The sequence below is a fragment of the Mycteria americana genome, chromosome 3, assembly GCF_035582795.1.
Source record: "Mycteria americana isolate JAX WOST 10 ecotype Jacksonville Zoo and Gardens chromosome 3, USCA_MyAme_1.0, whole genome shotgun sequence".
Lineage (NCBI taxonomy): Eukaryota > Metazoa > Chordata > Aves > Ciconiiformes > Ciconiidae > Mycteria > Mycteria americana.
This window is the reverse complement of record NC_134367.1, coordinates 100247563-100262967: the sequence shown is the minus strand read 5'-3', so window position 1 is coordinate 100262967 and position 15405 is coordinate 100247563. Positions and strand designations below refer to the sequence as shown.

Sequence of the window (15405 nt, the reverse complement as noted above, 5' to 3'; positions counted from 1 at the left end):
TCCCTCAACAGAGTATTTGGTTCTGTCATCTTATGCAGTAAAGGGTCTCTTCCATTTTTACAGTGATTGTCTCAAGGTCCTGTGCAAAGATTTAGGTAAAACACTTGAATCCAGTAATGTTCTGTCTTTTGTGGAAGCCAAATCTCACAGCAGTCGGTAATTGTGTGTTTTCCATCTGCAGAATGAAAAGAATATGTTTCATAACATTGAAAGATATAATGCTTCCTCATGGGGTGACAGTATGTGTTATATCCCTGCAAGTATTTCTTCACTGGCTAAACCAAGGGAGACTAAGATCTAAGGTTCCAGTGAGGCCAAGTGTTAAGATCTTTCATTGCACATTGCTTTAGAAATGCAAAATAACGTTATTCAGTAGTCTCCATTATCCATGTTAAAATCCCAGTTAGCAGGAGCTCCAGTCAGTCACACTTGAGCAGGTAGATAGAGCCACTGGTCCACTAGGAGTTTTCCAGTGCCAGCCACACGTGGCATCAAGTCCCGTCCAGTCACGTAATTACAGTTGTGCCACATGAGTGTGAAAAGGACCTATAGTTCCTGCTTCCCAGCAGCTCCATCTTGCTGAGCAAAAACCAGTGCCGTGGTTGCAGACGCATCTCATGTTACATGCTTGCACGACAGGAAAGGTAAATTAGCTAATTTAATAGCTGGTTTCACCTCCAATTTATATCCGCGTCTGTAAAATGGAACCATTCCTTTTGTTCATGCTTTCTTCTCATAAAATAGTCCTTGCATTGTTTCACGCATGGAAACCTTTCTTAACCACAAAACACATATGTACATATCTTTGTTGAGATCACATTGTTTAAAAATCTAGGCAGTCACAAATTTCACTAGGCACATAATTAGCTTGCTGCGTATTTGTTATTAAAGATCCTACATGAGAAGAGAAGAACCCACTCTGAAAGCCCAGGTGGCTTACCAGAGCAATAAATGAGAAAGCTTTTTTTTTTTAAATAAAATCGACATATGAGTTTGGAGATTAATGAAACAAAGGAAACAAGGCATCTTCATTCAATCTCGGAGAGTAACCTTTCAGAGTGGAACACTAGTTCTTACAAAAGGACATGTTCACATGTTTGAAAATAATTATTTCAATGATGAATAAGGGAGGAGTTGGAAGTTTTATTGCTGATTCACTGGAACTGAAAACAGGGTGCATTTTTTTCAGGATTAAAGCTAATAAACTCTAAAAAAAATCCTGAAATCTAGAATTCAGATTTTTGGAAAACCTCAGTATAAAAATTCATAGTAATTGCCAAATAACGACAGTCACCTACAGCTTCAACATAGCAGATCTTGAGCATAGCTTCTTAGTACACAAGCAGTTGCATGAGAAATGCAGATACCAGAGTGAATGATAGAAAGGGGAAGGGGAAAGTTGCTTAGTTTAATTAAAGATCCTGTATTCGTTTTCTAGAGTAGTATGATGCATGGCACTAACTCCCTCCTTAAAAAAGCTGTAGTAATATAATAGAAGGTGATATATTTTTTTGTTGTTTCATTGTTTGTTGTTTCATTCAGAAGTGACTTAAACTCTGTTTAATTATGAAGAAAATGGGATTCAGGTATTAGCACTGTGCTAATAGTTCGATAGGCTGATATTTTAAAAATGCTTGGTTCCTGATGGATTTATGTTGATACCTGTGTTTGCCTGCAGATCCTACTCAGATATTCCTTCTGCATGGATATTCTCATCTCATTTGTCTCTATGTAATAAAAAAATAAAGAAACACCTTTCTGCTTTTAACACAGGTGTGTCTCTGTCTTCTGTGACCTCAGAAAGTGACTATGCTATTCCTCCAGATGCATATTCAGTAGATACAGACTATTCAGAGCCAGAGCAGAAACTTCCTAAGACGTCTTCCTCATCTAGTGATAATGGAAAAAATGTGAGTACTGAAGTTCTGTGAAGTGTACCTGTGGTGCTGTGTGTATATTTATGTTCAAAGACTGCTACCAAATCTCTATATTCAGTCTTGCTGACTGACAGACTGCCTTATGAGTACAAATAGCAGAATATACCAACAATAAGTTACCCATATAAGACTATAATGATTGAAGGAAAGTGGAGGATTATTCTGAGCTTTCTGTATAATGAACGGAAATAGGTAGACAACTCTAGAAGACAATTCAAAGCACTTAAGATTTTCCTTTCTTGGAACCAGATCTGGTGTCAGATTGCATATGAAATACTAAAACCAGCTTCAGATTATTATTTGAATATTCAGAGAAATAGAAGGACATTCCACTGAAGGAGTTGGAGGCATCAGTAGAAATCTATGTGCAGTAATACGTTTCTATAGTTTCCTCATACGGGGAAAACTTTATGCATCAGAGAATCCTAAGTAGAGCAACATGCAAGGAGAGGTCAAAGAAACCAAACCATTATGGGGTATTGGTCTGTCTCCAGGAGTTTTTTAATGGCCTGTGTTAGTAGTTAGTGTCTTAACATACAAGTGGATTGACTGCCTGGTGATGAAGATCATTTATTTTAAGCTTTCTTCACAGAGCCAACCTGTGAATTCTCTTTAGTGTACACACTAAAAGTATGTCTGTGTGGAGCTCTGAGTTACACTGCTCTATATCTGGTCTGCAGGTTAGGCCCTGAAGTTGGGAAAAAATATATATTTACATTGTATTCATTTTGTTCCTTGTTTAATATGAATACTCAGAAAGTAAAATCAGGAATCATCATATTCTTCATTCTTTTGTATAGTTCTGGGCAAATCACTTACTCTTCTTCATGTACTATAACTGTAAGTAGGGATATTAATTAGTTATCCCACATGCATGGCATTTGTCTTAATTGATGCTTGTAAAAACTTTGTCATTGGACTAAAAGTCTCATAAAATACTGTAATTATTGTTTAGCATGCTTTTGAGTAATTCAAGTATCTCTGTGTGTGTGTATTTATACATATCTCTGAGGAATATAGGTATATATGCGTACCTGACTACTTTTTATCTAACTTCTAAATAATCAGGAACCTTTGGAAAAATCTGGATATCTGTTAAAAATGGGTGGTAAAGTAAAGACCTGGAAACGACGGTGGTTTGTGCTTAAAGGAGGCGAATTACTATACTACAAATCTCCAGTAAGTACATGTAACGTATTTGCCATTTAATATTAGATTGTTTTTACTGAGAATCTAGAGCTGCTAGAAGGAAAAGAAATGCATTCCTGGTGTCTGAGCTGTTAGAGAGTGATTCATGACTCAGTTCCTCAGGAGGTGTACAAGGTACTCAATGTCTAACTAGGAAGTATGTATCAAGATTAATGTTTAAATGAGTTCTATAATTATTTATTGCTATTTTTGGTAGATTTAAAATATTCTTTTTCATTCTTTCTATACAGAGTGATGTCATTCGAAAACCTCAAGGTCAAATTGAGCTAAATGCATCTAGCCACATTGAAAGGGGTGATGGAAAACAAACAATTCAGGTGCCTGCTTTTCTCATCTGTGTTTCAGTGGGTATTTATTTCCTCCAACCCCAAAACCGACCCCTTGTTCCAGTCCCTATTGGACTGGAAGTCCAAGTGTGGACTTGGAATTAATCAGTGTCCTTCATTTGAAACCGAAGGATCATTTCAGTTATAGAAACTATAGAAAGGACTACACGTGGTCTTGTTAGCATTGCTACAAAGGTCAGATCGTCACATATGAGATATAAATAAAGAGAGTAGTCTTGGGGCCAGCCACTAGAGTTGAGAGAAGTTGTTTGAAAGGACATAAATTGAGTTTTCTCAACTCTGCTGTCCTGGAACTTTTCAGATAAAGCCTTAGAAGGCATGGGTCTGTGTGCTCTGCCTAGCCACTGAATGTTTCATTAAGGAAAAGTGATTTGGGAAAAATAAACCCCCTAAAGTTGTGAAACTACACTGGGTACTATATGTTACAACCCCCACACTGTGGGGTTGACTGTATAATGTTCTTAAAGCTCAAGACTCTTCTGTTACTACATAGCTGACCACAGAAAAACGAACATACTACTTGACTGCAGACTCTCCCAATATCTTAGAAGAATGGATCAAAGTACTACAGAATGTTCTTAAAATACAGGCTGCCAGTCCACTTTTCATACAGCCTGAAGTCAAGCCAACCATGAAAGGATTGCTTACAAAGGTGGGAACACTTTTCTTCCCCCAAACTGCTTTATTCCTTATTTCTTAAGAATAGTATCTAGATGAAAATGGCTCTGCAATAAAATAAAATACAAGCAAAACAGACATATATTCGCTTTCCCAGTACTTTACAATGTGAACAATCCAGAAGGACTACCAACTCACCTACTTTGGGCAGTATTTTTATTCTGGTTCTTTGATTTGATTTGGTTTTTCTTTTTGTCTTTTTAATTCATTAGTTCCTGTGTTGAGTTCTCCATTTGCACTTCAGTGGTATTGTAGTTCAGCATGGTACTTTGACACATGCGTGAGTTTCGGTAGCTCTGACCTAACTTACTAACTGACCTAACTTACTAACTGACCTAACTTACTTCAGTGAAGTGCTCTCTTTTTGGTATTATTCACTGAGACGGATTAGTTCAAGAAAAATAAAAATACGGTATAAAAGGAATTTTTCTCTTTCAATTCTTTCATTTCCTCAACTTCCATTACCTTAGGCCAACTCACATTGGCTTTACTGGGCTTTGGATCAGCATCTAATGCTTGAATTCTTATGCCCTTAATAGAGTTACACAGTTTTAATTATTTGTCTAGTAATGTGGAAAGGAATTTGAGCCAATGCATTTATTCCCAACATCACCAAAGTTCAGAGATGGTGAAATGTAGTCTGTATTTCTCTGGCTGTGCTTGTTCCTAATGTTCTGTAATTTCAGGTGAAACATGGATATTCCAAAAGAGTTTGGTGTACCCTAGTTGGAAAAATTCTGTATTATTTCCGTAATCAAGAAGACAAGGTAGGTCCCTTACTTGTTTCCTCAGTGAATGGAAGATAACATACTGAAGTAAACTTTAAACAATAGTTACAGTTTTATTAAGGTACAGTTGGCCTGGGTAGTATATGCCCATTTGGTCTTGATTACCAAACATTTAGACTTCACAGACTGTCAACTTGGAAGGTTCCTATCTAACAGACAGTAATCCAGGGCACACCCATTGGTCTCCTTCTCCTACAGGACCTAATATATATTCTGCATCTTCCTATCCCTAGCCAAAGGGGGACACTGATTTGCTGACAGTTCAGGTCTCCCTTTCTGACAGAAAAGACCTGGCTGTCATTTACTTCTGGAAGCTGACCCTTTCTAATGTATGTTTGCAGTAGGCAGTGACTGCAAGTTTCAAGAAATTAAATGTTCTTTTTATCCCTCAATTAACTTCCAAATCCTGTTCTTCAGTATGTCACTGTGCCTCCACAGTGCTGCAAGAAAGGCAAAAAAAAAAGGCTAGCAGGATGCAGAGTTTGCTGCTTTGTAGATGTGTTTCGGGGGGGGGGGATCTTTTCCCGCTCCCCATCAGAATTATGGAAAAGGACCTCACTGTCTACAACTGATGAGGTGCACAGAAATGGAGGTGGAGGATGGCAAGAGAAAGGGAAGAGAAAATTATTTCTGAAACCTAGGGAAACACTGTTTGAGAAAGAAAAGGAAGAAATGGGATCCAATCAGCTTTAAGTTAACCTCGCAACATCCCACACTCTGTAGGACACAAGGAGCTAAGAAAGAGCAAGACCTGACTCTTCCACATTGGGCCTGACCTTTAGTTCTCTGCCCACACTTCTGAATATTGTCAGTCCTGATATTTCCAGCCATATTTACGTACAGAGACAGGACAAAGGACACCTCCCAGTCATACTTTTCACCTGTCCTTTTGCTCCCAAGGCATTGCATTTTGTCATCAAGAAATATCTTATTGATGGAGGTGGGTCAGGAACAAGAGTTTGGAAACGTCTACAAGAATTCTTGTTAATACCGCTGAGGTTATGAATATTTGATTCATACCCTTATTACTTACCTCTAGTAAGACTGCTGACACTTGACAAAATGGTAACAGTCCACTGAGCCATTATAACCCATAACAGTTTGGAAAAAATACAGAAAATCTCATTTATTGCTTCTAATCTAGCCAAATAATCATACTGGACCCAGTAATTGTAGTCTCTGTATAAATCTAGGTATTCCCTTTGTTATCCTTTCCTTTTTTAGCCATTTTTTAAACATTCAACTAAACCTTTTTTCTAGATCTGTATGAGTAAGATAGTAGTAACTATCCATCAAAACATTTTATTTTAATTACTTTTTTAAAGTGTAATACAGGGCTGGGGAATCAAATGACTGGAGTATTAATCTCTAGCTCATCTTACAGAGATATTGAAATTAACTTCTTCTCATATGAAGAAATCTCTATGTTTAAAGTACCTGAATTTACACATTTTTACCATTGAAGATCTGGGGGGTTTACCACGCCCTTTAGAAGCATCTAAGAAATTTGCTGGATTCTTGTGAATATTGCCCTCGCATTTGGAACAAGTTTTGCTGCCCTTTTAAAACAAAATTGAAACTAATTTGCTAGTTTGTAATAGAATAAGAATTTAGCTTTGGTAAGCAGAATAGGTATGAAAAGTTTTCCAAAGCTAGTTCATTTCTAATGTTCAATAATTTGCTAATTAAAAACATGTTAGCTGTAGCTGAATGTGACTGTGCAGAAACAAATTACACAATCTGCAGTGGTTAATACAGTAATGGAGTCCATTTCAGTGGCCTCCTTTCAAAATGGAATTAAAATTAAAAAATCAGCCAACTGTGTTTTAGTTAAACTTAGTGAATAAATCAGTCTTGACTATTTGTATATGAAATGGCACCTCTTGATTCTCAGAATCTTATCTTGTTCCAAAAGTTGAATGCTTCAGAAGCACCACAGAAAATACAAATCACCACATGCATCTTTAAGCCTTTCTGGAATAGAGAGCCACCACTATGTGATGTTTTCTTCAAAATGATTGTATTATTAACTGCTCACTTTATCAAATCACTATTCAAGAAACCCACCCTAGATTGAGTCAAACTTGCCAGCTACTCTCCAGTATCGTATTTTCAATTTTTAAACAGTATTATTGAGAAGCTAAGAGTCAGCCTCATATTCTTCTCACCGTTGTTGATATTTCAAGACAACTTCAGGCTTACACTTGAATGTGGCACAAATAAGATGCTAGTTACTGTAGTGCGCGGCCATCCTTCTACTAAAGGGAAACATCCCTCTCTTTCTGCTGAATCACTAAGCATTGCTAGACATCACAAATGATTCAGAAACAATAGCATGCTGTATTTGTGTTCGTTGTGCCTTCCTGTTGATAATGACTATGAAATAATTACTTCTGTGAAAATTTCCTTTTGAATGGCTTTTCATATAAAATATTTCCTGATAAATGATCATAACTACATATACAACTTAAGACTCGAGTGCTTTGATCTATCAGACTGAAGAATGAAACCAGCTGAGGTGGTCTGTCACGCAAAAAATTTACCTTGTGAATTTATAGCATGAACAAAACAGATACGTCAACACAACACTGCTGTCCTTTGAAATGACAGGATTATTTTTGGCTTGACCCAGGGAAGTTTTGCTTGGAACCAGGTGTGGAAACTCTGAGGAATTACTTCTCTTGCCCTAACAGACACTTATTGCATTAACTAGGTACAGAAGCAGACCTGGAAAAGAATTTATAAAAATCTCACTTTCAGACTTTGGCACATATCATTCTCCTGCTGCTGTCTGGAACAGCTGGTTTATCTGACATTCCTTGGCAGGACTGAAAACGAATAAATACAAATGGGTATTGATGGTAGTTCATGTTTTTCTTTCTATTTGTAGAATAAGAAATATAAAATTAGCGTGCACTGAAGCAAATATTTGCTCTCTCACCACTTCCAATATTTACTTTTAGTTTCCTCTTGGTCAAATCAAGCTTTCTGAGGCGAAGGTTGAAGAAGTTGATAGATCGTGTGATTCTGATGAAGATTATGAGGCTAGTGGTCGTAGTTTATTATCAACACATTACACTCTTGTTATCCACCCCAAAGATCAAGGACCCACTTATCTTCTTATAGGATCCAAACATGAGAAGGTAATAAAAGGACTTTTCTATTGAGTTTCAGTAACACGTCTATGAGTACGGTGCTGTGCTATGAATATTTCTTAAAGAGGAGGAGGAGGGGGACCTACAAGTCATCTGGCTTGTAGTTTGATAAAATAAGCAAGGAGAAGGTCCTGCTTCATTAACATTGATCAGAGTCTGTCTGCGGACCAATGCTGTCGTAGGTAATCCTTTTTAAAATAGACAAAAATTGCCTACATAAGGAGATGGTGCAGAATACAAAAGATGCTGTAATTGGAGAATTATGCTCACATTACACTAACTTGTAGACAGACTTGTAGCAGACCTTCCTGAGAGGTTTTGGGATACTGTTATCCATTTTCAGTGCTAAGACTAACAGTAGGGAAGACTGCCCTACTGAAGTGAAGGAGAAATGAGAGCTATGGTTAGAACCATTTTTATTATTACTGCTTCACTGTTTTCAAGTAATCTTTTAGACCTCGTTTTGCTTTCTGGCCTTATCCCCAGGTTAGCAGGATGTGCCAGTGATAAAAAGGCACTTATGTTAGCTTTCTGAAGAGGAAAGAAAAAAATGCCCTGATAATTAGCCATGATTTCTGAGGGTAAGCGACTTCTGAAGAGAGCCCTGTCCAATCTTAATTGCTTAGTATTTGTAACAGAGACCATGAATACAGGTATATTCAAACGAAAGCAAACGCCTTTGGGCTTCAACAGGAGCGTACGGCTGTGTTTCAAGTTGAGAGCAAAATCTTGATGAAGCAGCTCCTTCCAACACAGAATGAGTGAGCTGCTGTGTGTTTTTCTGCTTTAGGACACGTGGCGTTATCATCTGACAGTTGCAGCTGGAAGTAGCAGTGTAAATGTTGGATCTGAGTTTGAGCAACTTATTTGCAAATTATTAAATATGGAAGGCGATACCAGTAAGTGTGCTTTTGTTTCAACGTACTAATCTTCTAGTACTTATTTACTGAATGTACTTACGAACTGAATTAATTGCAAAACCTACATATTTTATCTGTTTAGCTTCTCAGATTTGGAGGCATCCTACCCTTTGCCACAGCAAAGAAGGAATTGCTTCCCCTCTTACAACATTGCCATCAGAAGCCTTGCAAACTGAAGCAATTAAATTATTTAAGGTAAAACCATAGCAGGTGCCTTTTTTATTAACTGACTTACTATTTTAACTCTTAGCTAAAGAGTGGCTATTAGTTGGCTTACTAGAGATGTTCAACAGATACGGAAAAAGAAAAGAGGAGTTTACTCTTATCTTTAGCGGAGGTAACTAATGGACAGTAGCAGAGTGTCCCCATATTATCTCACCAAAGAGTATCACTTCCAGTGTAAAGAGATCGCTTTTAGCTGTGAGGGAGCAGTTTAGGCTTCATCTTTTGGCCTTTCTGCTGAGGTTATTGATACAGTGCAAGTTAGTAGAAAAATCCACAGCCATCATGGATAATCATAATTTCATCATGAAGTTCATAAGTCCCAGAGAACCTAACAGCATGGATGGATCTCTCTATTCAGAGATCTGTATCTGAAATACTATTTTTTCAATTTAATTTCAGGAAGAACAAATGGTAGGCAAAAGTTTTGTTGTAGATATATTTAAATCAGCTAGAAGACCTTTTAAAAATGGGGAAAAAAACAAAGCAAAGTTTAAGCAAGTCATGGATTATTTCAAAAATAGAAGGCAGAGATTCTACTGCTCTTTTTAATAAAAAGAAAATCTTTTCTTCATACAAAGTAGCTATTTTTAAAAGACTGATTAGGTATGCTAGTAATATAAATAGAATATTACAGAGTAAAATTATTGAAAGTATTTCACAACAGTTTTTTGAACTTTAAAAGTTTTTCATACACCTTTAAAAATACGCATATGTGTATCTCCCAGTAGTAGTGAAAAGGCTTTTTGATTAAGAGACACGTAATGGTTCATAACTGCTGTGCCGCAGCTAGTTTCTTGAGAATTTTTGTATGCCAGTAAGACTTTACATCTTTCCCAGTGAAAGGCCAGATAGGTGGTTGATATCTATGATGCTCCTGTTGCAGGGAGTATGCTGCAATGCCATTAACCTTCTTCCTCCTCTCTCCTGCCCTCACCCAGTAAAACTACTCCTGAACGTTAACTAATAGCCAGGCTATAAAGTCTGTTTTAGAGACAAAATAAAATCTTGCTGTTCCTTTTTCTGTACGTTGTGAAATAAATTACAAATTGGAAGGCATGGAGCTTGGATAAATGAACTTTCTCCACAGAATTTATGCAAGTCTAAAGGCCAAATTCCCTGAAGCATCAACTATCTGGAGAATTTTGATGTAATGGTTCGGATCTAGAAAGGAATTGAAGAAAAGCACCATATGTTCAGTCACAGCCACTTGTAGGCAAACTTTCCAGCTTGTTTCTCTGAAATGTTTGAAGCACTTTAAAGAAGTACATCCATCTTATTTTCTGCAATCCTGCAGCATGAAAATTTAAAAGGGAATGTAATTCTCTGATAAAAAATAAATTTATATCTATTTGGAAATCACTCTCTGAAATATATTTCAGACCTAATTGAAATCACAGACACTTGCCTAAAATAAATAAATAAGAGATGACTTGTATGACCCTTATTGAAACTTTGTATAAATCAGTTTGTCAGGTAGGAAATTGATTTAGAAACAGATCAAGTCATGTTTCAGTTATTCCATTGCTGATAAAAATTAGTCCTGTGTATCCACGTATTTTCAGATAGACTAGAAAGAGATTGGGCTTCCATCCATTTCTTGTATTTTGCTTATATACCTTGAAAATTCATCAACTATTATATAGAATAAATGCAATGAGTGGCATGTAAACTTTCTTCTAATGCAGCACAACAAATGCTTAACACCTGGCTTTCCTAAGACAGTACTGGGGATAGGAAAGGTTATACTGACCCACAGTAAAAATACCAGTGAAAGCCAAGATGTAAAACAAATGGCTCTGAGTTGTGGTTTTCTTATCTGTGTATATTCTGCCGTGTTGTGCTCACTACTTGCACAAGCATTTTACACTGGCCGCCGCTGAGAGCTGTACACCGTGCATTTTGAAGTCCCATACAGGGATAACCTATGTTCAGCATATCCTTAAACTTGCCTACCACCACAACTGTTGCAGCTCCTGCTAGAGCTCACTCCATTAGATATGGAGTGAAAAGTGTGTTTTTTAAGAGGTGTTTTTATCTTAAGTCTCTCTGTATAGCTTTTCATCCATTCTGGCCCCTTTTCACCCCTTTTTGCAGGGCCAGCAGGGTTTCCTTAGTCTTCTGGTTAACTGACTCATTGTGACCTCAATTACAGCACGCTTTTGTTATACAGAACATCTAAAAGATTTGTCGGAGCTTTTTGTATGTAAACTCACTTGTTTATTATTTTATATCTAGACCTGCCAGTTGTTTATAAATGCTGCAGTTGACTCTCCTGCCATTGATTACCATGTATCTTTGGCCCAAAGTGCTTTGCAGATCTGCCTCACACATCCTGAACTTCAAAATGAGATCTGTTGTCAGCTTATTAAACAGACTAGACGTCGACACCCACAAAACCAGGCAGGACCGATACAGGTAACCCAGTATTGATTTCAATGGTATCTATTTCAACAGCACAGACTGTTTAGAGTGGTAAAGGGGCTCCACGCTTCTGTAGCATTTGCTTACTTAAAATCAGATAAAAACCTGAAATAACATCTTACTACTACCGTGTCTTCCTGAAACAGAGCTGATGCTATCCTCCATCAAAGTACTTCTATCTGAGGACAGGGTATATCTGTGCCTGTGCTGTTTTTAAAGGCTGGACATACAATGGGCTATCTTCAAGTAAAGTGTTAAGTAAGACATCATGCATAGAACTTAATTCTCTTTACTGCATCTTTCCTAAGAGAGGTGCTGCATCAGGAAGCTCGGTGGGCTAAACCACATGGCAGATGTCTCTGTAGCATTAGTGTGAAGAAAAGCTGTAGTGCCACATTGTGGAATCTCAGATACACTCAGAGTTTCAGATAGATGTCACCTCTTGTATGTCGTGCTGTTCTGCACACACCATGCATGCTAGATTATAAATACATACTTAAAACTCTTCACCTTTGTCCATTGCCAGCTATTCACCGGTATCCAAATATGTAACAATTAAATGAACTGAAATCATTCTTTGGTACATTAATGAACTGAAAATCATTCTTTGGTACAAATGAACTGAAATAATTCTTTGGTACATTAATTCTTTGGTACATTAATCCTTCTTTGGTACATTTGTACCACTGGCAAGGCCTTCCCTCTGATACAGATAAATAAATTGTTGCTATTGTAATCCACTGGCATGATTTTTAAGGGTTAACATGTTCAGTAAAATGTTTGTAGCCTCACACTAATTTTTTTAAGTCCTGAATTCATGCTGTAGTCTCCCACACTTGCTTCTACTGTAGCGTCTTCCTGAAACAGAGCCAATGCTATCCTCCATCAAAGTACAGGTATTTGATGAAAGGGAATATCTGTGCCTGTGCTGTCAAATTTCTATTTAATTGGAATAGGTAAATCAGATAAATCAAGATAGAGAAACCCCATTTTCTAAATTTCAGTATGATGCATTGATACAACTGTGAGAAAAGTAGTTGCGATGTTAGTAAGTGTATATCCAGAGTACATGAAAGCGGTCTGTATTAAGTGAAGCCTATGGATACATATTGAGCAATGAGAATATACAAAAATATTGAAAAATTGTTTTTTCAATAGTTACTATCTACTTGGTAGGAGGAAAATGTCTTATGGATTGCTTCATAATATATATAACAGGAAAGGTGAATTAAAATTGCACAGGCTTCTCCTCATTTCTTAGTGCTTGGCCTTGCAGCCTTAGTATTTTTTTCCTGTGTATTAACTGCTTTTTATACAAACTGATCTGCTTTCCCATTTCCAGCCCTGAAGGAAACACAAGTAAATAGAAAGAGAGCATTTTGGCCTTCCAATGAGGCGACATGCTTGTTTACTCAGCTTTTTCTCTGGGTTTTGTTTTTTTTTACTCCTATTTACAGCTGTCTGTTACTCGACTTGGCACAGTAAGCTGCACTGCTGGCCAGCAGCCACAGCAGGGAGTTTTACTTTGTAAGATGTTTAAAACAGTGAATGTCTTCCTTTTGTCCAGGGCTTGCAGCTCTTGGCTCTCTGCGTTGGACTCTTTCTGCCCCAGCACCCATTCCTTTGGCTTCTTAAACTTCATTTAAAGAAGAACGCGGATTCCAGGTGTGCCTGAATATTTTTACCCAGCTAGTCGACTAGTCTTGTGAAGTACCTTATTTTCAATCTTTTATTTAATATTTTAGATCTTTTGAGAAATGTTTTAAAATAAATTTGAGTAGAATTGTGCTCCAGTGCTACTAAACTGTAGTACATGTTACTTCTATGCATCACTTGGGAAAGTTATCCTCTGTTTTGAAAAATACTCCGCAGTGGAGCTCTTGACTGTATGTTGCAAAACCATGAAAACCAAAATATGGCAGTTACACAAAACACTCTGAGCCATGTTCATCTTTGGCACAATTCTGTTGGTCTTGGTGGACTAATTCTGTTTATAATTCCACGTGGAAAAATGCATTGGAAAGCTCACAGAGTGAAATCTGAGTGCTCCTCCCATTTGGCACCCCCAGAGAGATTTACTCACAGTTTACTATCCTTTCAATCAGTCCGCAAGAATTGCCTTATTTCTTTTTTTGTCACAGGACTGAATTTGGGAAATATGCAATATATTGTCAGCGATGTGTAGAGCGTACCCAGCAGAACGGAGACCGAGAAGCCAGACCTTCCAGAATGGAAATCCTTTCCACTCTTCTAAGAAACCCCTACCACCATTCGCTGCCCTTCAGTATTCCAGTTCATTTCATGAACGGCATATATCAGGTAATGTCAGGTAGACCATGACATCTAACCTCCCAGCCCCTTGCTATTAGCATATACATGAAGTAGTATATCAGAAACAGAATTGTAATTGTTAATGTAAACATGGTTCAAGTTTCATCCTGTGCCAGTGCTAGCAATGGCAGGCACAAGGTCATTGAATGAGATTTAATCAATGAAGAGTAAAGGTTTGGGGAAAAATCTTTAAGAGGAAGGAAAAAAAAATTAAAACATCTTAAGAGTGAGAAATACTAAAGTTCTGTTTCTTATTTAACCTGACCATCAGATGAATGAATTAGACTGAAGAATAGGGAAAGGTAGTAAATTCCACTTCCTTTCATCGGACATCTTGAAAGTTAAATATCTCACTGAAGGCCTGGAAGCACAGCTGGAACTCCCATTATCAGTCATGAAGGATAACCATATTTGTTACAGAACAAACACAGCTTAATTCCTGACTCTTTTGGGACTTCATCAGTCAAAGCCTGTAGGAAACTTTCCATGAGCTTCCATGCATACTGCTTCACATCCTGGTTTGTGTTTCTAACCATGAGAGCTGGCTGAAAAGAGTTTTTTAACAATTCACAGTATTCCTAGACAGAAAGCAAGTTTTTATATAAAATCAAAACTGTATTGAATAAACTTTTCATTTCAGATCACAGAAGAAGTCTGCTTTTTTTCCCTTCTAAGTTTCTTAACTGCTTACTGCTTGCCCAGTAAAACAGAAAAAACAACATGTATTTATTTCATCCTACAAGGTGTCAAAATTGAAGTTTGAACAAGAAAAGGAATAACTGTTCATCAGTTATTTATTGCTCAAAAATGTATACTTAAGGGTTATGAAAATTGTAATTAAATAAATAAATTACTTCAGTGAGATCAGCAAATAACCAATTACAGTGGTATTGAAAACTCTTGTATTTATCTCTAAAGCTACATTCAACAGATATTTTTTTTAATTCCAACCACTGAGAAGCCCAAAATAGAAGTCTGAGATCCTTTTTCAAGGTATTTCTTTACAAAAAAGTGGTAAGGGGCCTTCTTCAATATACCAAACACAGGGAAACACCCTCAAAGTAGATATAAGTGAACATCAGCAACTAGTATTTATATAAAAGCCATTTGCCATCTCTTGCTAAAATGCTGTAATACTAGTAACAACAGACAAAAATTCAGATTTGGGAGAACAAAACTTAGAAGGCTCTCTGTATTACTGGCCTATCTAGTACTGACAGAGCAACATTTGTAAAATATTTCAGATCTGCCAATGTAGATCTGCCAGTAAATACCCCTCTGAAGTTGCACATGATGAAAAACAATCAATTGATCTCAATTGTTTCACCACCACATTGAAAAGTGTAGGAAATTATAGTTTTCTTCATTTTTCAAGTGGTATTTGTCACAAAAAG

General features: G+C 37.1%; 1 protein-coding gene and 1 long non-coding RNA gene across 3 annotated transcripts in view; one reads left to right on the top strand and one right to left on the bottom strand.

The window, feature by feature from the left end:
- LOC142407151 (uncharacterized) overlaps positions 1-15405 on the bottom strand; it is a 57888-nt gene that overhangs the window by 28740 nt on the left and 13743 nt on the right. The gene's annotated exons all lie outside the window — the stretch shown is intronic.
- PLEKHH2 (pleckstrin homology, MyTH4 and FERM domain containing H2) overlaps positions 1-15405 on the top strand; it is a 56230-nt gene that overhangs the window by 30485 nt on the left and 10340 nt on the right. For both annotated transcript variants that reach the window (XM_075496291.1, XM_075496292.1), the window contains exons 12-22: positions 1774-1910; positions 3006-3116; positions 3377-3463; positions 3987-4145; positions 4858-4938; positions 7923-8102; positions 8905-9013; positions 9117-9229; positions 11495-11674; positions 13248-13345; positions 13822-13999. In XM_075496291.1, the coding sequence (XP_075352406.1) occupies positions 1774-1910; positions 3006-3116; positions 3377-3463; positions 3987-4145; positions 4858-4938; positions 7923-8102; positions 8905-9013; positions 9117-9229; positions 11495-11674; positions 13248-13345; positions 13822-13999 (1433 nt within the window). The remainder of the gene's footprint in view (positions 1-1773; positions 1911-3005; positions 3117-3376; positions 3464-3986; positions 4146-4857; positions 4939-7922; positions 8103-8904; positions 9014-9116; positions 9230-11494; positions 11675-13247; positions 13346-13821; positions 14000-15405) is intronic.